General features: G+C 46.5%; 1 protein-coding gene across 1 annotated transcript in view; it reads left to right on the top strand.

Annotated features, from left to right (window-relative positions):
* The window catches only part of LOC131260263 (hemicentin-1), a 112,763-nt gene that overhangs the window by 81,313 nt on the left and 6,605 nt on the right, over positions 1 to 24,845 (top strand). The window contains exons 12-15 of the mRNA XM_058261939.1: positions 2,439 to 2,601; positions 7,711 to 7,932; positions 22,041 to 22,313; positions 22,995 to 23,122. Coding sequence (XP_058117922.1) covers positions 2,439 to 2,601; positions 7,711 to 7,932; positions 22,041 to 22,313; positions 22,995 to 23,122 — 786 coding nt within the window. The remainder of the gene's footprint in view (positions 1 to 2,438; positions 2,602 to 7,710; positions 7,933 to 22,040; positions 22,314 to 22,994; positions 23,123 to 24,845) is intronic.

Below are 24,845 nucleotides of genomic sequence, written 5' to 3'. Positions count from 1 at the left end.
TATTTTTCCTTTTTTTTCCTCTCCTATGGTAGTTCGTTCTGCCTTTCACGTTGGCCGTTTAGCAAAACAAATCGCTCGCCGTCTGACGGACCCGTTGCAGACCCAGACCTTTGGCTTTTGGCGGAAGTTCACCCGGTCGATGGTGGCCAACAGAATATGGGTTTATAATTTCTGCCAGAACGTTGATTAATTATTGCTTATGAAAATAAACGCTCGACTAAATCACTTCGACTCCCCAACGCCCGGCTTTGCGTGGGAAAATTTATTAATCAACTCAGACATTCGACAGAAGGAGAGTTTTTCCCCCGGGTTGTGCGCTTTCGTTCATTGGCCTCTCCCCCGCCCCAAGAGTTGAGACAATGGCGTTGCTATGATTGAAAAATAATTTTCATTTTCTGTACGAATCGGCCGATTTTTTTCCTGATTATTTTGCTTTTCTTTTTACCCCGTCGATTTGCATTTCCCTTCCATTTGCTCGACTCGGGACTCGGATCCGCAATCCGTTCAGGCCGGTTGGTGGTGGTGGTGTGTGGTTTGGGTTTGTTTGATTTACGCCACCCTCCCATTCTTACCTGCCCGCCCCCCCTGACCAAGGGTTGGGGAAATGAATTTTTCCTTCGGTGCTGTCGAGCAAAATTGTGCTGAATTCAATTATCGTTTCCATAAATCACGTGTACCCCTCCGTCGCCTTAGAGTGGGGTAAACATGGGTGGGAGGGGGGAGGGACACCGGCATCGGAACACGTTTGCTTTGTTTGTAAAATTAAAACGAGATCAACCCAAAGCGGGCCCCTTTTCCGCGATGGAGGCGCCCGGTGGCGCATTATACCGAGCGCGAGTGCGATCATGGATGGATTGGCGGCGGTTGGCGAGCGATTAATATTCCCTTCGGTTCATCTCGCGCTTGCCGGCGCCGGCTCTCACTCTTAATGCAATTAAGCCGGTTATTTATTATCACTCTGATCGAAATACATCCATCCCCGGGCACGGTTTGTGTTTGCTAACTTTTATTTGTTTGTTTGAACCGGCGCATTACGAGTGTACCACCATTTTCGATGTGGTTATTTTGAATTATTCCAATTAAATCTATTATGCGGTCCGTCTGGAAATTGGATTACGTTACAGCATAATTCAGTTCGGCCGTTCATTTGGAATTGCTGCCCCGCTGTGTGGGATTGTGTTTTCGGGTTTTGGCGGCTCTCCCGAAAACCAAAAACCCATGACAAAAAAAGAATTATACAATTTCCCGTAAATTAAGCTCATTTGTTTGATCGCGGAAAAAAACACCCCGGATTGATTACGAGTTGAAAAAAGAAAACCCACATCAACCACATCAACCAAGAGGACTTTTTTTTCTCTCTCGTTGCGTCTTTACTAAACATTTGTTTTTTTTGCAAGCAATTTTAAGCTAGCGTTCCAGTTAATGGGTTTACCGTAATAATCTGCAACGGTCTATCGAGCTGAGCCAACTGTTGATGGACAAACAAACGAGCGGGTTTTCGGTAGATGCACCGTGTGTGTGTGTATGTAAAGTTTTCCCGAGCTCCAATGTTCTGCCCGGGAAGCAATAGAAGCCACGTCCTATGCACAAACTCGCCAGAAAAAGCACTTCGCTTTTCAGTTGCACGCTTCAGAATGCAGGCGAGGCGAGTCTAAAACTGAGTAAACCCTCCGCTCAACCCACCCCACTCGCCGGTTGGAGTGGCAACCCCATATTACATTAACTGCGTTCAGTTGCTTTGTTTGTTCAGCTTGGTGTACGTCCAGGCCGGTCCAATGTTTACCCATACGTACCCGGGGATCCGAGGCAAGGGATTCAGCGTAAACATTCGAGGATTCGAGGCTGTGCATCGGCTCGGAGTGCAAATATTTTACATTGCTGCTAGCCATTCCTGACGGTGTCCATTGTTAGCCACCCGCTCTGTTTGTGTGCAACGTAATGCAGGTCAAGCCTCAGCAGCAACCTCAGCAAAACATTTCGCATTCCCTGCAGGTCCGTGCGGGGTTTGCATTGCTTGCTCGGAAAGCCAACAAGGGATACACTTTTCCATGCCTCAATTTTTCCCGTTAATGCATCAAAGTCACTTAACAGAGCTACATATAGAAGGAAAACTACATATTATGCATGCTTCAAACGCGAATTCCACGCTGCGATCGCGCACCGGATCGAGGGTTATTACAACTTACGCAATAAACCTCCACTTGTGGTCCGAAATCGACAATTGATGGGCGGAAGGAATCGCCCAAAACGCACACCAGAATTAGGCGGTCAGCATAATGAAACGCTCGTAAATCACATATTTATTATTTCATTATCATAACATCCTCCCGAAACGCTCCCGTGAACCATAATGGACTCGCGTCGGATGGTGGGATGTCCTGGCGTTATTATCTCCCAACACTCACTCACCCGGTCTTTTTCCCACCCTTCGTCCCCAGGAACTTGACTACGGTACCATCATGTGCTGGGCGGACAACGTGGTCGGGCAGCAGAAGGAGCCGTGCGTGTTTCATCTGATTGCGGCCGGCAAACCCGAGATGCCGTACAACTGTTCGCTCGTCAACCAGACGTCCGAGTCGCTCGAGGTGGACTGCGCCGAAGGTAATTATTTCACCATCATTTGTTTATCTCCTACATGAGACCTACGCGATCCGGGGGCGGAAGAGTTCCGGGAGGTGCCATCCATCACCCCTTCGGAACGGTCGTACCTGATTTCCTGTCCATATCGGTGCTATTTAAATTGCAGACACAACCACAACGAGCCCGTCTTTGATGTGCGGACGGTTTGCTTACATATTCATTTCCCGTTGACATGCACATTATCGAACGATACATTTCCTGTTCCCCTGGCCGTCGTTCACCGGAACATCAATCAGCACGAATGGGAACGTTTAACATTGATTCATTTACTTTTGAGTGCTGGTGCAAATTATGATTGATATCGTTTCATGACGCAGATTGCAATCGTCTTCAAACACGACATTTAAACTGTATGTTTCATTGAAAAATGAGCTTTTTAGAAACCGAATGTACATATTAAAGCTTCTCCCGTTTCTCGTGTTTACTTTCATACCAAAATGACAAACAATAAAACTTGTTATTTCTTCATTTTAGTTCATCCTTATTTTAAGTACCGTTGTTGCTCTCAAACTTAAAGATACGGATGAAGTTAAAATCAGGAGACAAAATGAGATAAATATGACACGTTACCAGAACGTGAAAACTAATTTCACCCAATAAATTGCACGATCGGCAAACCAGATTGCCAATACAAGCAACAAATTCAGTCCAATAAATTTCCCGCCCCAAATGCAGCTACCGCTGGGAAAATTGTTTCGGGGCGAAAAAATATTAACCATTTCATCTTCTCGCCAACACTTACGATTCGAAGAAACCGAAAGCTGAGGGGATCCTCCTTCTCGGCGGGACAGTTTATTCGAATCTTATTTTCCCATCAATTAAGACGCCCCCTCCCCCCCGGCCCCCTCGCGGTGGGTGTTTTTCTGTGGGCGAAACGCTGGTTAATTTAATCGAGACCGTTACGGGCCATTTTGCGCACAAACCCACACACGAGCACGGTTCCTGCGGGATATCATCACCTTCCCCCCACCGCAGCGGGGTGGCAACACATTCCGACGAACGTTATGTTGTGTGCCATGTTGCGCGACCATAGTGTTGGTGAGCATGCTGCTTTCCCCCTTTCGATGTAAGGAACGGTCAACCGTCTCGATGGCTTTTGCCATGCTCGCAGCACGAGCCTTTCTCCTGCTGTCAAGGTCGTGGGGGAAATTAACTTCAATCAATAGCACCACCCCAACCTTCGCCACCCCGTAAAGTCACCCCAAAAGTCCATTAACCCTTGAAACGTACCTTGGGAGCTGAAATCACCCCGACTTTGGGAAGGTTCACCGTGTAAAGTGCGACACACGCGATCCGACACGAAGGACACGTAACCGGACTGACCCCTCGAGGTCTGGCGTTACTGATAATTGGCGAGGGACGGAAATACTCGAACCGGCGCGCGGGGCACGGCGTGAAAAGCTAATACACGCCCCGCCTGGAAGAGGCAACCATTCAATGGTCACCATCTTGCCAAGAGTCACACACACACGTAGCAAAACGTTGTAACAGAGCGGAGAGAAAGCCTTTCCGATGCCTTTCCAAGGGTGGGAAACTCCCGGAGGAAAACGAGGAGCTGGTTACAGCGCTCCTTCACACAAACACACACCCACAAATGGTGCACTTTCATCATTAGCATGTTCGTTTCCCGACGCCATGAAATGTGATTTTCGCCGTTTTCCCTGGGCAGGAAAAATCGAGCCGTCGGTCGGTGGCATTCGCCTTTGGCCAAGGATAAAGGCCACCCTGGTCCTTGGAGGCCACTTTTCCTAACCAAGCGGCAAGCTGAAGTCATCCATCACGGGGAATGTCGATCACCGAGGAATTAACACGAGCCGCAGCCTAATTTTCTACCCCCTTTCTTGGAACACAGTCTCGGGTTCATTTCCTTGAATCGGTCAACCATTTTCGAAGCGCGGTGGAAATGGTCCAATAAAATGCGAATGTTTCTCCCGGCCGCGCAGCGTACCGTGAAGAGAAAACGCCCTGACCTTTTAAACGATTATGCTTCAGTGTATGCGAAACGAAAGCCTATAAAGGGAGCTAATGGCGCAATAAACCTTCCAAACGATTGATTGCACAAATAAGTAACGAACCAAGTGCGTTCCTTGTGGCTTCATGAGCAAAGTGAGTTATTTTTCATTATATTCATAGGCAAATAACGAGAAAAGTATGATGCTCTTACATACGATACGTAATTCTTATTAGACTTTTAATCTAGCCTTCCATTTAACAGCCTTTCAAACTTTGTTGAACTTGTTGACTTTAGATTTGTCTTAAACTTATTTTAAATCCAAATCTTTGTTGATTTTAATGTTGTGAGCATTATTTAAAACTCAAATCCTAAAACTTGGTATTGTAAACTGTCTTAGTTAAATTATTTTAAATCTAAATCACTGATCTTTGTTACATGAGTTTAGTTAAAACATGTTTTAAACCCAAACCAAACAAACCAAAAAAGATGCCCTTTAAATTCTCCTTCCTGTCTCAATGCATCATTCAATAAAGGTGCCAGGAAGCAAACGCCATCCCTTCTGATTCACTGTGCGCTAAATTAAATTTTCACATCCCTTATCGTGCCCCGGCGCCATGCTGACACACACACACACAAACCACTACCGTACCGGGGCGGCATACAGTAAAGTACACACAATCTCGTTGGCTGATGCTCCAATTGCAAGCCACATAAACTTCGCCTCCCGGAGCTCTTTTGCCTGGAAGGGCAAGCAATGGTTTTCATGACCTCCGAGGGCCCGTCCGGGAACCGTTTCGCTATTTCGCCTGCCAAAAGGGAACCGAAATATGTCCACATGACCTAAAATGCCACCTTCCCATTCGCAGGTGAGCGAGGAAGAACACACACACACATACAAACATAGGTAACCAAGATGGGCCAAAACCTCAAGCAGGTAAATTATGGCGGCACATCATTAAAGTGGTAAAGTTCTTGCACGCCGGTATGCTGGTCCCAGAAGCTGCTGCACCTGAACTTTGGCCACCTTTCCTCGGTGCCTTGGAACTCCCAAACCTAACCCTTCCATTCTTTCGGTGTTATTTGCCCAAAACGGAGTAAGAAACCCCGAAGAGTCCCCAGACTTGATATTTGTCTTCCACCGCCAGCACTATGTCGGTCCTCGTCTTCGTGTCACGCAACCCAAACGAACACCTCGTTTATCCTAGGGCGCTTCGAAAAGGAAAGCAAACGGACGAACTTAACGAAGAACTACGGGCCACCCCGTTCGTGCGCAAGACACGAACTCCCGGGGAATATCTCATTCGACTGTCGCATCTCGTGACAGTTTTAATTTACTGTAAAGTCATCGAATTACCACAAACTCTCAGACCGCCTTGTACCGGATCCGTTCCAGCACCAAAGGTGCCATGCAACTTTGCACTCTACTACTCTCACGACCCGACTCTTGTCCGATCGTTAGCATTTCTGCTGGCACGTCCTGCCACGTCCTGCCACATCCTCCAGAACCGCAAACAACAACGACCCAACCGGGTGGGTGTGCTCCCTTTTGGCGGGTTTGTTTTCCTCCGGTCCACACACACACACACCCCGGAATCCAGACAAATAAAATTACCGTCTACAGTCTTGAAGTTCTCCAACAAGGGGTGAAGAGCTCCCGTGCATCCTCCGACGAACACTTACATTTGCACTAAACAATTCGTACGCTCTCGAAACGTCTCGAGCAAACCGCTTAAAGCAAGAAGCAGCTGGTTAAACTCCTGATGACACAAAAGAGAGAAAAACAAAACATTTGCACAAACGCAAGACGCACCGGAATCGAGAAATGGCAAGTAAAACAAACCATCTCCGGGCGAGTGCAAAGTTTAATACAATGTTTAAGCGTTGCGTTTGAGTGCCGGTACCTATTGCTTCAGCACTAATTAGAGGTGCATTTCGTTGGTAGGGGAATTATTTACAGTGCATTAACTCAATCGTACCGACAGTGCGACAATGTACTGTTAAGTGCTGAACAAGCAAAAAACATGATCGGTTGAGAGAACACACAACAAAGTAGTTTACAAATGGTGCATGTATAAAACTATAAAACCCAAATTAATAAAATCCTTCCATGGGGAAATATAAACATTTTCAAAAGCAAACACATGAACAAGCAAAAAAACATGATCGGTTGAGAGAACACACAACAAAGAGGTTTACAAATGGTGCATGTATAAAACTATTTAACTTGTAGCATTGAACCCAAATAAATAAAATCCTTCCATATGGAAATATAAACATTTTGTTAGATGAAATGGTTGTACCAAAACGTACAATTTGCAACATGGTAATACTAACACTGGACAATAATCCGCTTCACATAGAGCAGCACTGACTGCACAACATAATACCATTCTATTTGCGGGACAAAAAGTTGAACCAACTGTGCCGGAAAAAGCCACACCGCATTGGTTCAGTGTTCAGCGAATTGTTTTATGAAACTCACACGCAGTTAGGCGAGAAAAAGATAACAAAAAACGAGTTCAGATGGTAGCTTTAACAAATTGATACGTTGAACCATTTCCAGTTCTGACAGTTCATCACAAAACACGTTGATATTGCTTCCATCATTCCCGCAACATGCCAGATGGTGCTGCCTTTGAAGTGCAACTTCACGAACGTCCACACAAACGAGGAACGCAATAACTGTCCCAAATGTCCCGAGCGGGATTCACACAGTCGTGTAACCGCTCAATCTAGAACCGGGACGGGTTCCGAGCTGCGTATGTTTGTGTCTGTACACCTGCACCATTTATTATGCAATTAAATGCAACTCACGCCAGCAGCAAAACCGAATCGAGTAAAACCTCTCTCGCACAAGTCCCTCTCGTCGTGGCAAGTCGACAGCTCCCTAAACTGCGGCTTATCCGGGATAGAATTCCACCCACATCCAGATTTTGCCGAGTACAATGTTTCACATTTCATTCCTAGATCCAACCAATGGTGTACTCATGGAATACATTTTATCCCTCATCTGGTAATTCGCGGAAAAATCTAGTTAAGCTGATTTATTACAACGTTGCGAACATAATTCCGACACTTCCGGTTAACCTCTGTTTTTGCATCACTCTCACTTTCAGGCTTCGACGGTGGCCAACGGCAGTGGTTTGTGATGGAAATCTTCGACCAGCAAACGCACGCCCTGCTCGCGAACGTGTCGTCCAAAATCCCGATCTTCACCGTGAATGGGCTCGACTCCGGGCTGCTGCTGAAAATCGTCATCTACGCCACGAACATGCGAGGCCGCAGCGAGCCTATCCTGCTGCAGGCGTACACGCTCAAGGCGGCCGAAAAGCAGACAGGTAAGCACAATGCATTTCCGCTGCAGGCGGCGAATCTTAAAGACACGACCACAAACGATCGTGTATTCCTTGGACGTGCCACCGTTGATTAGATTGTGCCGACGTGTTACCCGAGTTGGCTTCCCGATTTGCCGAAAATCGGCATCGCCATCATCGCTGGCCGGAGAGACAATGGCAGATACACTATTAATTATGCAACACAATGCACTTTCAATTGTGCCCGCACTAATTCGTAGGCGAGCGACGTTCCCGACGAGTTCGGGTTCCACGGGACACGCAAAACTTCCTTGCCTCGACAAACATGTATCCCGCGGCATGCGCGTGCAGGTTTTACGTGTACAGTTCCGTGTACTAACTGAGCCAGCGCACCACCAGAGGGCGCCACGTGAGGCCGCTGTACGAACGGCACAACCCGGATGCTAACGACAACTGACAACTCAACAAAACTCTCCCTTTTCGTCCTCTCGTCTACTTCAGCTTCCAGCATATATGTCCTTGTGTCCGTGTGTGGTTTTGGGGGATAACTTGTAGAATAAACCACCACCACTCTACCTCTCTCCTCCTCAGTCCATTCCCATGCCCCCGAAGTCCTGAACAAATTCGAATGTGATGTGCATAATTTATACGACCAGCAGCTTCACCAGTTGAGGGATAGCTTTGCCTCAGATTACTCGGAAGCCTCATGCACTCGACCTCCATGGAAAGGGGGCCCCCGGGGTTGTCCCTATTCTTCGCCCTTCCCGTTTGATTACATACTTCAGAATAGCTCATGCGGGACCAGAAGTCCAGATATAGAGCTGGGATGGGATAAGCAGGGTTGCACTCATTTTCAAATCTAATTATCTTAAGCGGCACAGATGTCATTTGGAATTTTGCTATCTCGTTACCGTAGCGTAGCGAACCCCGACCGAGCTCAGTTGGCTGCCACTTTCCGTGGAGCTGATTACGCCGTGAGTGGTTCCCTGGTTACACGGTATAGGCAGTGGAGACCTTCTTTTGCGATAGGAAAAAAAAGGGAAAATGGAGAAAGTTCTCAAACGCGTTATGCAGCTCCAATTCTGCCTAGCGGGGGGTTCCGACACTTCCCTTTAGCCGCGGCTCTACCTCAGGAACTTGCACTCAGTGCACGGTGTGAGTGCACTCATAAAAAAAAAACCCTTCCTCGAATGACTCCCCCTTGCGGAGGTCCTGTGCCCGATCCGGTTCAAGATGTAATGAAATTTTACAAAACTTTTCGCTTAACACTGTTTGAACCAATCCGATGGTGGACGTGCACTTCACCAGTGTCCACCTTCCCTCCGGGAAAGTGACCACCAAACCACCACGCAGTGGGAAGAAGGGAAACTAAACGGATCGAGCTGACACATGGCTCGTTAACACTTTCGCATTTCTGAAACGGTATCTGCTGGAGGTTTCGGTGTTTGTGCAGAGCGGAACTGCAGCAACCGGGAGTGGAGCCAACGAGAATCCAGAAATTGGTCTTCCAGTGTTCTCTACCATGGCGTAGTCGTACCAGCTTCACCCCAACTTCTCGTAACGCCCGAAGCGGGTTGGATGTAAAAAGCAGTTTAATCTTAATTAATACCATTATATTGTATTAGATTTAATCCTACGGGAATTTAAAAAGATATAAATTCCGAGCTGTTATGAAGTTCACCCTCAGTCCATGGGCGGTATGCACCAGCAGGAGGTTTTTGCGGGCTCCAGGTGTTCCTACCTGTTCTACCTCGATCCAACAAGTGATTCGGTTGCAGTATCTCGTTACCTGGAAGAAGATTGTTGTCACCACCTTCTGTCCAGATCCTGGTTCACAATGACTCAGCATACCCACAAACAAAGTCCGCCCAGCTCTGATACCTAAAGGGAGATTGAAGAAATAAAGCATGCCAGTAAAGAAACCGTCCCATTGTTATTCGTTTCAAACACACCGGGTTTTAGATGCTATATTTTTCCTCACTAGCCTGAAAAATCAATTTCAGCAGTGAATTGTTGTTTATAGCCTCTGTTCAGTTGATTCAACATAGAAATAAAGGAGAGGTTCATCATATCTAAAGAATCCTTATAATAAGATCGTGGCGAAAGGCATTCACTTTAAAACGAAAAAGAAAGAAACTAACCAAGCAATTTTTTTATTCAGTTTAATTAAATGCCTTTTGACGTGTTATTTTCTAGAAATCCCATATCCCGAGCTGGAAAGTTTGATAAAAAAAAACATTTGCTGCAATAAAATCTGACGCATCGCTATAAAAACATTTCCCCAAAGAATGTCGACTCTTTTCAATGAATGTCCTCCACAACACCGATGTATTTATGCCAGTTTTATCCCTTCGTTTTTCTGTTATGCAAACAAATCAAGTGATGGAAAAACATCACCCCCATTCCTGCTTCGCCTTCTCCTTCCACTGGAGCTCGCCCGTGGGTTGGGAGGGAATTTGGTTTCACGTTAACACCGACAGCCAAACCGAGTGGTCGACTGTTTGCACATTGCAATCAAAAAGCTTGATATATCACCTCATTAATAGAGTTTCGAGGGGGAGGCAACCAAATCTGGCACCCATCCTGGATTTGTGAAAATTGCTACTGAGAGGACATCATTAGCATTATCGGAAGCAAACAAGAGACACTCAACCAACTCCATCATCCATTCCAGCCTGGGATTGAATCGATCGGTGAAACGGCGGATAATAAAAAGCCACCAGCAGCTGGTTGCACAAACAGCAACAGGATGTGGTTGCGGGTGGGAAAACAAAACCAAAACCCCGGCAAAAAGAAAAACATCCACTCCAAAGCCCGAGCTAGCCCTCCAGGGCCGGAGTACGGAATCGAGTGCTAATCAAATAAACGGATAATTATAATTCGCCAAATGTGTGCGCTTGAACTGTGCGAAATCCCATTGCGCGTCCGATAAAGTGTTTCGGACTATCAGTCCACCCGATCAATATCCCCAGCATAAACATTCCAATGTTGTAGAGGGCCCTCTTGCCCGGGCGCCATAATCCCGGGCTTCACCCAATAAGCCCGCCAGCGCCGTAACCAAACTCCAAATATTCGCTTCCTTTGCGCCAATACCGCACGATTGGCCCCAAATGAAATATTAAAATAATCCAATCGAATTATTTATTATTAGCAATGTGATTAATTATTCAATTTTTCGGTAAAATAGTGTGTCCCACCGCACATACACACACACACACACACACTCTCCTCCACCATGGATCCCTTGCCCTGTTCCTTCACCCACAAACAAGGTATCGTGTTCGGCTCAAATATTTACCTGCCCTCAGTACATCATCAGCCCAAATCGCTCCAGTGATCCTTGTTGTGGTCGTTTTGTGTTGAACTGGGGTTTTGTTTCTGAGTGTGTGTATCGTTTTGTTACTCGTTTCTTTTCTTTTTTCCTCTTTTCCTGTGTCCTTAATTAGTGGCACGTGTTTTTGTCCTCGTGTTTTATTTTTTCGCCAAGTTCATTACAATTTTTCCGATTTTCGTGGCTGCGGTGGCCCTTTTTTCCCCGAACCGTGAGGAGGGGGAGAGAACGGCGGGTCCGGCTACTGTACTTCGGGTCAGGTCGCTCATAAATAATCCGAACAATATTGTTGTCGTTCACTGCGGAGTCCTGATCCGCGGCGTCCTTCTAACGTGGCGTTGACACGAAACGGAACAGAATCCATGCTTGTTCCAAACGCTCAGAGGGATGCCGGAAAGGGGGTGGGAGGAGGGGGAGGGTTGGCATGGAAAAAAATCGTCCGAGGACTCCCATTTTATGTACGTTATCGCGCGCAGTAGTACGTTAAGCTCGGTTAAATGTTGCCAGCATCAGGAAGGGACAATCGATGCGCAACAACGTTTTTAATAGTGCTCATAATGATAGCAGCATAATGGCACACGCCGGGCTTTCGCTTCTAAGCCCTGTAAATTTATTGAAAATTAATCAGATTACTTCCCCGTAGCGTATCGTGTTCGTCACTGCAGTAGTGCCGGGGCAGGGAACGGCCGGAAAAACCCCTTTTCATTTCTGTGTCCGACATGGTCCGACGGGCTGGCGGTTGTTGTACCGGTTTACGATTTAATCATAAGACTACAGGTGAATAAATTTATCGTTTTCAAGCGCCCCCCGGGGAAAAGTGCGTCGATGTCCCATTTATCGATCACGTTTATGCGATTGCACCATTTACGAGCGATCGGGGATCGAACGCTTCCATCCATTCGGAGCTATTAAAACAGCTCCAAAGGGAAACACCCCGTTAGAAATATCATCGTGGAAAGCGAGCATCAGTAGGATGTCCTTTTTTTCAATCAATGAAAGCACTATTAAACCAAATCTGTTTCAAATCCATTACCCTATCCTGTATCCAATTGTCCACTATCCACTTTAAAACGGATCGGAATCGCGTTCTTAGCGTTCACGGAAATCACCGAAAATGTGTTACATAATCGTATCCACCACAACATCCGAGATCCGACAGTTAGTTCGAATGGCAAATTTCACTTCGCCACGAAAGCGAACCGTTTCAAAATAATCAAATTTGGACACAGAACCGAACAACAAAACCGTCGAACCGCCCGCCTTCGGTAAGCTGTGGCCATAAAATTTATATTCATTCGCGCGCTGAATTAGGTGCAAATTTAGTGGACTATTTTTTAATGGCCACCGTTTTTCCCACCCATTCGAAACCGCCCCTCAATCGCGCCCGAACGGGGGAAAACCATTCGGAACTGATTTCCACGCGCGTTCGACGTTTTGGGCAGGAAGGAATAAAACACAATCGCAGATAACGCCCGTGTTTTTTTCTCGCGGTGGCTTCTCTTTCGGTTTGCAAAACAAAACAAAAAAGGAAACCATCTTCGTTTGGTGGAAAAACCCCCGGTCGCCGAACACAATTCACAATAAAAACCTCCCTCCGGATGACGCGATTTCGATAACGAACGAAGCGGAGTGGTTCGAACAGAAAAAACGAACACACACACACTCACACAGCGCTGCCAGCCAAAAACAAATGATAGAACGACAAACGGATAACGATCCGTTATTGGGGAAGTTAAAATTTTATTTCATTTATCGTTCTCCCAGCGCGAACTCGACGCGAAATATGGATCAATTTAAAAATAACCAACCCACATCTCTAGCTGCTGCCCGCGGGGAGCTTTCTGGAAAAGCTGTCTGTAAAACACACACACACCAACAAATAGATCGCCGGAAAAACGGCTCTTTTCCGTGGTTCGATGATCAAACGAGGTTGGAAAAATCAGAACCAGTCAATTTCTTCCCGGACCCCGGAAAGAGCGCCATCTTCTTCGATCCGTTACTGCTTCTTTCTTCTGCGTGCTTTACGATTCTTCCACGCGTCAACATTATCACAGCCGCACCCTCGCCCCACCCCTTCGGGCGGTTCGATGATGATACAGTAATGTAGAGACAAGGGCGCAGATTTAAATCGCGGGAAAATCGACACATTCGGCACGCGTAAAATATTCTCACGATTTCCTTCCGTTCCGTTCCGTTCCGTTTGCGCGGGAAAACGGTTTGGGGGCAGAATGTGACATGGGCCACTCCGGGGTGGAAACGGGCAGGAAGTCAGATTCTATTATTCCTGCCCCCGGTCCGCCGAGCTCGAGCATTATTAGCTTTTATAGTCTTACAAATGTGCAAATGTGTATTTTTATGTTTACGAGTGGAGTAATTTATTTTTACGATCCGTTCGGTGCGCCCGCCTTTGCCGCCAGCTCGGTCGGCGTCCGGTGGCGTTGATGGCAAGTCTTTGCCCGCGCTGGAAAGTGTTATTTTGTTTTTCCAACCGCCGGTTTTCCTATCCACCTATTTCCCCCCCATCTGTTTGTGCGATGTTGTTTTCGACATCGAAGTGGTTCGTTCGCTCTTCATTTCCCACCCATTCCATTACGACACTTGAGCGAAGAGCGCCCAATACACGACGGCAGGCGAAGGGTAAAAAGGAAACCGACCGAGTTGGTGAATGGAGTACCATCAAAGCCGAAGCGCGCCCGCGCTTTTCCCGCGCCAAACGAGCGCATCCTCTCAAAGGGTCATCTAGGGGGAAATTGGCATAAAAATCTGGACAATGAAGCTCTCAGGGCAGAAGTAGCAGAAGCCCTCGGTCTATCGGTGGCTCGGCGGGTTGGATCGGAATTTCCCACCGAAATCGCTCTCCCTGCACCCACCCGCCACCCTTGCCGTAAGGCGAATTAATGGTGTTTTATGTCGTGCCATTTGGCCGATGAAAATACTAATGGCATAATTGCTGGCGAGGGTCGACCGAAAAAGGAAAACGAGGGAAATCTGCACCACCTTGAGGGCCCTTTTCTCGGGCTCGAGGCGTTTTTTTTTTCCTGCAAACCCCAAAAACATCGACCGCACACACTAAGCACACAACGGCTCGAACGGAAAGACATAAGGCATGCAAACAAACAAACAACCCAAATTAAGTCACCGATGAACGGCAATGCAGCAAACGGTCGGATGAACCAAATGCCGTGGCGTGGCGTGGATTTAAACCTAATTGGGTGCGTCGAAAGCGTATTTATTATTTAATGCACCCGAGTGGAAAATGTAATCCTTCGAATGGTGCGTCCGATAATAGGCACTCTTAAATATAATAAACCAATTAAGTTATAATGCATGCATATTAACCGGATTACGTACCGTCGTTAACGGTGTACCTTTCTCCTCTGGTGCGGCGAAGGATGTGTGTGTGTGTGTGTGTTGGGAAAACAGTGATTAAAAATGGTACTTTTATAAACTGGATCAGAAACATATTTTTTCAATAATGTTCACAGATGAGGAAACAACACAAGAAAGGCTACTACAGTAAACGAATTTAAATATAGAATGAGAAAACAACGGAAGACATATTTTCGTTTTCGGAACGTTTCGTGTTCGAGAGGGCCAAATTCAAATTTTTCATTAAATTGTCCATCATCTCTAAGTTCAGTGAATCGGACCTTCCCCGGCCCAAAACCTACTCATCGTGACCAACGACAAGCTTATAGCCGTTGTCAACGACGCCCGGAACGACCTCGTCAGTGTGGTTCACGACCGTGTGTGTGAAAATACGTAGGGTAATCGAATAAAAATCTAATTTATCGTCCAGCCATCAAACTCACCGACTCTGACCGTCCCTGGCCTCCCATCGTTCGGTTGGAGCTCAATCAACGGTTCAGTATCCTTGCCACCGGCTTTTCCGGACCGGCCGGGGTTCCAAACCGACGGCTCGACGGTTCATCATGGTCCATTTCCGCCCGGTCGTTGGCGAATCGCCGGCGTGCCTGATGATGAATATTCATTTCACGAGGCAAAGAAAAATTATGACTATCGATGATTACGTGCCACGAATCCACTAGTCAAAGTGGTGCGCTCGGGGTGGAAAAATCCCCCCCCACCCCCACCACCCATTCGGCCCCTTGCAAGCCGAACCGCAAGAGGTGAAAACGCGTAAATTGACCGCGATTTTCATTTCGGTCCTTTTTTCTTGTGTCCATTTGTGGACCCCCACCAACCAACCAACCAACCGACGGCTGGCATTTGGTTCTTGTTTGTTTTGGAAAAGCTTTCCATTCTTCTTTCGGACCGTCACATCGGTACGCCGGGTGAGCAATTTATTCGATTGGCACATCACCGAACCCGATGCGACACGAAAATGAACTACAAGTCGAGTTTTTGAAGTGACCAACCGATGGAGGTGGAGTTCCGTGACATGTTAATGGAAACCGCGACACCCGAAAACCACCCCCCTTTTTCCCCGTTCCCCTCTCGCACGTCCAAGCTAATATTAAATTACCACCTAAGTAAGTGCTCTCTTTGGCTATAATGAAATGCCATTTCGACTGTGATTCCGTCCGCAAATGATGCTCATATTCAATCGCCCCAGGATTCACCGGCCTCCATTTTGAGCGATCTCTCCGAGGGTTAAGCTTTCAATTAACTTACCCATTTTAACTAATCCATCTTACTTACACGCCGCTCCTCAACATATACGGTTCGACCGTTCCTCGGGCGGAGGTTTTAAATTGGATCCACTCACAGGGCGCAAAATTGCATGAATTAGAACCGATCCCACACCATTTAGTACAACCAAAAAGAAGTAGGGTGATGTGCTTTCACCTTTGCCGTACCTGGTTTGCAAGGCCTTGTTGTAGGTCCTTGGAGTTATAAATAATTCGACTCGCTTTAAACAAACTCCCACACGAACCCACGTACAAACCTTGTTTCAAACCAGTTGTTGTACCGTGTAAACAAGCACCAATTATTCGCAGGTGAAAGTGTCCTCAACCTCCCCCCGCCATAACACTCGCTCGTGTGCCCGTGTGGAGGAAAGTTTTCCATTCACTGGAAAATATTTACTGTAATTTATCTCCTATCTACTCCACCCCGTTTCGCTTCCTTCGCTTTCACCCTGGGAGGAGGGTTAGCGCTTTTGTTAGGATGTAGGAATCGACTAACAGAACCTCGCCCACGAGGAACACACATACACTGCACACGTGTGAAACCCGACAGGACTAGATCGTAGATCCGCATGCGGAGCTCAATCTGCAACACTTTGCACCAGTTGCTTAACAAAAGTCAACAATGAAGTATTATAATTACTTTATACATAAACAGCAATAATTCATGCATCCAATGTTCATTACAATTTCATTTCCACCATGTGTGGGTGGCTATCTGTGTGTGTGTGTGTGTGTTTAGTGTCTGTGGGTAGCATTTTTGTACATCGGTACGTGCCCATCACCAATCTCCACCAGTTCGAGTTCGTGAGCGTGTCCAGGAGTTGGCAGTTGGAACTATTTTTCTCCCGTCTTGTCGGTGTGTGTATGTGTGTGCGCAGTGTCAGAATGGTCGAAAATCTTCGGAAAATTGACTATCTGATACCCGAAGCACACAACCACATTCCATTTCACAGAAATGGTATTTGGAACGAGAGTAAGCACGGCGCTTAATAGAAGCTTAATCACTATTATGGCTGTTTGTACAAGCTTCCGCCAAAGCGGGCGGGGGGAAAAGTGTAGTCAAATAGTCCCACCCCGATCTACCTCCATCGCCATGTGTTCATATGCCCGTAAGACAAATCCCCTGCATGAGGGATTCGCTAACGGAATCCTCCTACAGGAATCAGGTTTTTCGACAACTTCGAGGGAGCGCACGTACACGACGTGAGCCGGTGAGTCCATACGTCACCTATGGAATCAGGTGGATTGAGAAGTTCCAGGAATAAGAATCACAGCGTGTGACTTAGGATTAGAAGATTCTAATTTAATTACTTTTTAAAGCAAACAGGTTGTTAAGTCAAAACTAAGAAATGGAACTCATAGTTAAGTCCATCAACAAATTCTGTAAAATTATAACTCAGTCCGTAGCGAGAAACCTTCAGTCTCAATGCTCCCCTACGGTTTCCCCGATGTCATAGTCACACTGTAGCTCTCCATTCCTGCCTCCACGAACCTGCTCCTTCATTGCCGGTTCTCAAAACCAACCATCCCAGAGTGCCTTTGGAATATACACCGTTGGCACAGGCGTCACCATCCTTTCTTTGCCCTATGTGTATATTTTCTAAATTTATCCGGCAAATATTTGAATTTATGACTGAATCCGGTAGCTCCATATCTCCAGCTTGCCGTTGAAGCTACTGGCAAAAGCTGTCGTTGAGTTTTCGAAACCTTAGAGAGCTGTACATGAAGCTTCGGTGAATCCACAATCAGGCAGTGTCTTTTCCGGATCTCTACATCATGATTTACGAATTTTCTTCCGGAACGTTCGTAGCCTTCCATCGCAAGGAAAACAATTTCCTTCCTTACCACTTACCCCTTTCGGAGCATGTGGAACGACGTGAACGTCAACGTGCACTGATTTTTAAACTTCGATTAAATGCCACGTGTAGCGAGAGGATAGGCGTATTGTATCGTTCCGAGAAATAGGTATTGATTGGTAGATGATTGCAAAAATTGGCGCATGTTCTCGGAACGTATCCGAGAGCCCCGTCTACGCCACGAAACAATGGCTCAATTTCTGTCGAAATCGAACTACAATTTTTATGGCCAAAGCCGAGAGCAGATAAGCAGTTCGTGGCAAAAGCGCACGAACTGCTTTCCCGGTATCAACAGCAACCCCCCAAATCATCCTGCCACACAATAGGGACATTCCTCGCACACGCCCGGGACCTCTAGTTTCTTCTCCATCCGGGAAAGCTTGGCACGATGGTGCGATCTAAAATCCGATGAATTATTTGCGATTTGAAATTTTAATTCGATTTGAACGATATTTCCCCCCTTTTTCCCAAACCCTCGTGGGGAGGGTCGTGCCGCCCATATCGTCGCTCTAATCTCTCAGCAAACCGGGCAGGTGTTATCCGGGAAGGAAACTTCATCTACAGCGAGTTAACACGAGCCCGAAAGCGCTTTGTTGCAGAGTTATGAAGCTGCACTCAATCGATGCCCCGTAGATGCAGATATGGTTTGGGCGAAGGTTTTTGGGGAAGGGCACGGGGGAGAATGGGACGTGCGGTGGCTTTTGTTGAACGGAAGTGTGTACACAGATTGAACATATTTCATTTTGGTTCACTTTTTATCGACACTGGCCACGAGGAAGGGGATGGGATGAGAGGACGTTCGCTTGCCACCAATCGATGATCCATCACGAAGTTTGATCACTTTATATTTGATCGTCTGGTTTAATAAGAGCTGCCACACGTACTCCTATGAGGCGAAAAGCTTCTAAAGGTTTCGGTGTTTCCCTGACAACGTTTGGGCGAGAAGAGTTACGACGTTTACGATGGAAGCAACGATGCAATATGGTGGAGGTTTTTTGGGTATTTAGGGGAATTTTCCTTTCCAGATTGAACCAACATGGTATGCGAACCGTTCGCAATGGAAATAGATCGAGATTCTTAATATACGTGACATAATTCATGATTAATAAAAGCTTCCAATGGTTGCAAGAATGCAAATTCCTCTTGGAACTCCAGGCTTTATCCGTTCCAAAACCGTATTTCGGTTGGAGCTGGTTGAACGTTGTACCGGCAGAAGCTTTGTGGCAATCTCCCTGATTTCCATAACTCATGCCAACACCTGCGCAAACCAACATTGCGTTGTACGCCGACACGACGCTGGGCTGCAACGACGTGCACTAAATCCACCTCCCCGATGTCGACGCGAACACAAAACCTACACTACATCAATCGCCAATCATTTCGGCGTGTGCTTTTTCGAAATCTCATCATCCAAGGCCCGGGAGCTGTCAGCGACCGAGCGTGCCTGCCTGCCTGCCTTGCACGACATTTCCACGAGTTTCCACGACATCCGACGGTGGGAGCGCAGGAGTGGATGCACAAATTGTATGTAATGTCGATAAATCTTTGCCACTGATTGATTTATTGACGATTTTCATCGCATCGGACTGACAAGGAAAGGGGGTCACGGGGGGGGGGAGTGTAGGGAGGGGGTGATGGGAAGGCTTTTCTGTTCGCACCGCAAGGGGTTTTAAGCATCAATAATACTTTTTCGATCAAGACCGACCCAAACCGGGTTCGACGAACGGGAGTTCGATGCGGCTTACTCGATAGATTCGGTGGAAATATCTGCCCACCAATTGTTGTACGTGTGTGTGTGTTGGTGTATTGCATCGCGACCGCTTTCGGGGGAAATCCCGGGTTGACGAGTTAAGCCTGTGGAAAACCTCCCTACCCACCAGCAGATGCCGTTTTCGGCTTTGTCAAACTGTGTGCACCCCTTGAAAGGAAAACACAACGCAAAACTGTCTGTCAACGGGTTTGTTTTCGTATTGCGTTTTTCTTTCTCCTTCCCCTTTTTTTGTTTTGTAAAAGCGATTTATTTACCATCAATCGTCATGACAAGTCCAACAATCCGTTGCACCCAAAACGGACCTCTATAACTTTACGCACCCTCCGGCGTTGTCTGCGTTTCGGGGCCCAACAAAAGGGGGTGCATTTCCGGACCATCGGTCTCCGGAGTGGAGCCCCATTAGAGGCCAATAAAGGCCGCTCGCGAACGGAAACGGTTGGAAAACACCCCAGCCAGTAAGTAAATATGTAGCGACCAATTGGAGCGGAAAAAAGTGCATCATCATATAATTATTCCACTCAATTGATCACACATGATGATTTTTCAAGCACACACCTTTCCCCGACGCATCCTCCCCGGCGATAAAATGCATATCTTTTGTATTGTTCTTTTGGCACTTGGCGGGAAACAAAAAACTGCTCAACCTTTTGCTCTTCGCGCTCTTCTGATTTTTCTCTTCGGCGAGTCAAAACGCAACGCACAAAGGTTGGAATATTCATCGACTTCCCATTTTTTTTTTTTTTTTTGTAGGGGAATTGGAAGAGGATATTGAGGATCAACCCGTGGGGGATAAATCCACCGAAACTCATCGAGCCAAACAGCGGCGGCTGCTCGCGAAGGCTTATCGTCGTAATTTAATTTAACAGATTTATTTATTAAATAAATACACATAAACAATTAAGAACAAAAGAACAACCGTGTTTGGATGAACGCAAAACAACAAAAAACGAGAGGGTAGGAGGGGTGGTGGAAGGGAGTGGAGAACTACAACGAGTTGGGAGGTCGATCGCAAAAAAAAACGCTGCGTAAAACGCTCGGCCAAATCTGGCCACATGAAATGCTCCGAAATAAATTTGAACGTAATGCAATTACTCCATTTACCAATTTCCACCGGATTCCGGGGTGCAAACCGGGCTCCGGCGACGTCGCGGCGATCAGATTGGCATTTTCCGATGGGCATTTTCCCACCACGACTGGGGGAGGGTTGGTATGAGGGCTCATTGAATTTATCGGAACATTTTGTTGCTGCGCTGGTTTTGCATAATTTTTTGAGAGATATCCGCCGATTTTTCCGCCCCATCTCGTTTCGCGATGACGAGTGACTCCCCCGGGTGAGAGGCGGAACGAGGATAGGTGAGTGGGTGGTTATTTTTCCCAGCATCTCCTTTTGCGTCGGTTTTCCCACTATCGGAGCTTACAATCGGTCCGGGCCGATCAAGCGATAACTTACTGCAGCACACGAGCGCGTGAGGGATAATGCAAAATTTATTCTTCCTTCTGACCCAGAACACCGTATAAATCGTATCCGATATTACCCGATATCCTTTTGCATCCTCGGGGAATGCATTTGACTGCGGTGTGCTGTCACTATCAACCCGCACACACACATGCACATATGAAGCCCGTTTCATTAGCGATGCGGTGTGAGTTCGGCGGTGAAGAGGAAAAAAGTATCGCACACAATCGAAGCCATTCACCTCCAGCCATGTGTAGCATTATGAATAATGATAATCGCAGTAATGTGGTGCATTATCCCGGAAGGAAAGTCCCCCGGCTCGGGGACGCAAATGTTTGCGAGCGCACACTTGCATAAAAGCATGAGGCTTTTTCATGTTTGTTATGGAAAATTAAAAGCCAATGATATTTTATGCCACTGTCTTCGCTGTTCACGCGCGCCCCATCAGGTTTGTTTAATACTCAATTTTGTTAATGGAAAGTTTGCTCCATGAGAGCAAGCATACAAAAAGTAATAATTACTAATGGATAACACCTCCAATACAGATGGCTCATTTTTCCAGCTTTTAATCAAAATACACACTTCATTTTTGTGCAGATCGAACTTTCTTTCACGTCGCATGTAAAATAAGCTTATCGTATTCTTTCGTTCGAAAAGGTTCGTTTTCGCATTTGAAGGGGAAAACGGAAGCTAGAGAACATAAAAAATGAACAAATAATTATTATTATAACGCGAACAACACACTTTCATAATTATCAAAGTCGTTAAATAAATCTGAAAACTATCAATAAATGCGATACATCAGCAAAACCATCAACTTTGAAGAGAATATCAAATAAACAACCTCACAAGGATTGGGGAAATGGAGTTTACAAGGTCTAGTTTGGGGTTCAGGAAGTGTTTGAAAAATTTATAATAACTAAATGATGCAAAAGTTCTGCACATCCTTTGCGAGTTTGTGTTATCCTTTCTTCTAGTTCCCCTAATACCATCATTGGCTGACTTGCATTTTTCACCAAATCGTTTGACTTTTCTCTTTCCTCTTGTTGTGATCTGTGATCCACAGGTACGCATGCGGACTTCGAGCTGACGCCGATCGTATCGATTGGCATCTTCATCGGCATCCTGACGGTGATAATCTGCATCATCATCGCGATCGCGGCCGCGTTCAAGCTCCGGTCGACGCAGGCCAAGCAGCTCACCAGCACCGGCGGAAAGGGGGGCGGGCTCGGCAAGCGGCCCGGTAATCTGCCGATTAAGGAGAAAATCTCATTACCGCTCAGCCAGTCGGAGGACATGTACGACGAGAAGAACCCGGACGTGGTTCCGTCGAACGAGGGTAAGCATGGCGTGTGCTTGTTGTTGCATCCTGCTCCTCCGCCCATGCTCGCACCACCCTACCCTAGCGCATCCGCACACACACCTACATATCGCTCATACACATAAGCGAACGAAACAGCTTCGATTACATCGAGTGCATCAAGTCCGATGCCGTCGAGGCATCTAATTATCCCCTTTTACTCCTGCTTTTCTTCCTCTCTCTCTCTCTCTCTCTCTCTCTCTGTTTTTACCAAAACCTAAATTTATCCTTCCTCTTCATGTCCTTTTCTTTTGCGTCCCGTGAGCAACGTTTTGTCAGTGATGTAGATGGAACAGAAGTTCCGATGCTGGAGGATCGGCAGACCCGTCCTTCACCTTATCTTTCGTTGCCTAGTTACGTTGTTACGTCGTCGCTACCATTTTGCTTTTATGTGCTACATTTTCAGTTTCTATTTTTATGCCGCTTCTACGCCTAGCTCTCATTACCATTTGTTTCGTCCTGCCCGTTTCGGTCTTGGTCCCCTTTTAGTCCCGGTCACGAGCAGAAGCACTCGCATTGTTCATCACTGCTCGCACTCACGTTCACGGTTTCTTTATCACACTATCTCTCTCGCCCTCTCATACAGACATACACATAAGCTACATCTCTACTTTCCCTCTCTCTCTCACACTCTTTCTCTCTTCATGTGACATTTTCCAGATCCTGATTACAAATTAATATCAGCAAATCAGACTCCCACGGCGCTGCATAATTCATTATGCAACAGCAAACATGACATTATCGGCAGGACGATACTAGACGATAGCCGGAAAACGTACCTAACCGGGGTAGGTTCATCATTTCATTAGCTTTTAGCATGTGCATATAGAACGACTCATCACGGCGGGTCGGGTTTTTCCTTTCCCGGGCACTGGGCACTTTGGCACTCGGAAGGGCCTATTTCCATTTTCCCTCCCATTTCACCCACGAACACGTGAATACGTGCTCGTGCTTTTCCATTCCCCCCCCCCCCCTCCCTTTCCCATTTTCCTTGTTCGTGGTTATTTCTGTTTGTCATACGATCGCGTACCTGTGCGCTTGTTCGGTGTTGGCTAACGTTTTAAAATAGCTTCAAAGCTGCGTAGATTACATCCATCGTGTAACGTTATGTTGGCTGAATGGTAAAATTACAAAAGGCTTACATTTCCTCGAATAGTTTATTTGTTCCAACAATCCTCGCAACCAAGTGATTAGCTGTGGACTAACCAATTAAATCATCTTATCATTCTCTGAAATCGTTATTATTAGGTTAATTAAACTTTGCAAGTTTGTCTACAACTTATTGGTAGTTTACGTTTGATTTTACAAAATTTTCCACTTTTCACACTGTCAAATTAGATAAAGATATTAATAGCTTCGATGGGTAGAAACTCCATGTTATTCATTATTGCCCCTTTATCCAAAAACAAGAGGAAAGTCAACGTAACAGCCCAGAACTGTATCATACAAGTAACATCTGCTCCTTCACGCGTAGTCGGAAACCTTTCTCTCTATTTCTCTCATTCCCCTCCATTGACCCTTTCATGACTATACGTTTTTCCTAAGGTTACCTAATGACAACTTGCAAAGTAAATACGCATAGATACGCAGGCAACGGTTGGGTTCTATTCATTCGCCAGCTTTCCCGGGGTAGGAAAACCCACTCCCCTGACCTCTGACGCTGCCTCTGGCTCGCGTGCGTGCGGTTAATGTTCCCTGCGAGGCCGAGAACTCGGTCAGCGGAATATTTGAGCAAGCAGAATGCAGCTCCTCCGAGCTGTACATCGTGTACTAACTATCGGAACCTCGATCCCACCGGTTGCTGCGTCAATAGGAATAGAATGTCGGTCATAAGACCCGCTTTCACTCAGGCTCTAATTTATCATACCAATACGCACCTCTCTCTCTCTCCCTCTATGCTTCATCTGGCTTCCAAGTGACCAGCACACTTATACGATGTTGATTTGCAACGAGCAACCGTGTCGTGTGTGCCTTTTTGCCGTTTTCTTCTCCCATGGTGAAGTTCTTGAGGGCTGCATCTGGATGCCCATCAGTGTAATGAATACACGAAGTTTGAAGTGCTGATATTACGCCATACAAGCTTAAGAGCACACCGGTATTCCGGTTCAGTGAGTAAACAAACTCCCTCGCTCTTGAACGGCCCTTAAGGCCTTCGTTAGTGATGCGAATATTTCCAATGTGATAGTGAATAATCGGTACTTACAATAGTATAGTTAATCCATTAATCAACAACGCGAAAATGTTCACTAAGCTATCATGAAAATCATTCAGTTGCAAGTGCATGGGACCGAAACCGATATTAAACATTTGTTAAGCAAACCCAGCTCGCCGATGGGGAACGATTGTTTGCGCCAACTTTCGCTTCATTTAGCTGGGATAATTGTGAAACGGAACATATACCCTGAAAACCTCAGCGGAGTACAATGGCACAATACCCCTCGTTCCCGCGAACAAACAAACTCGGTCAATAATGGCGAGCGTCATATCGCTTTCGAAACGTTTGCCTGGAAC

Source organism: Anopheles coustani, chromosome 3 (genome assembly GCF_943734705.1).
Source record: "Anopheles coustani chromosome 3, idAnoCousDA_361_x.2, whole genome shotgun sequence".
NCBI lineage: Eukaryota > Metazoa > Arthropoda > Insecta > Diptera > Culicidae > Anopheles > Anopheles coustani.
Note: the sequence above shows the minus strand (reverse complement) of the source record. Positions and strands in the feature narration are given on the sequence as shown.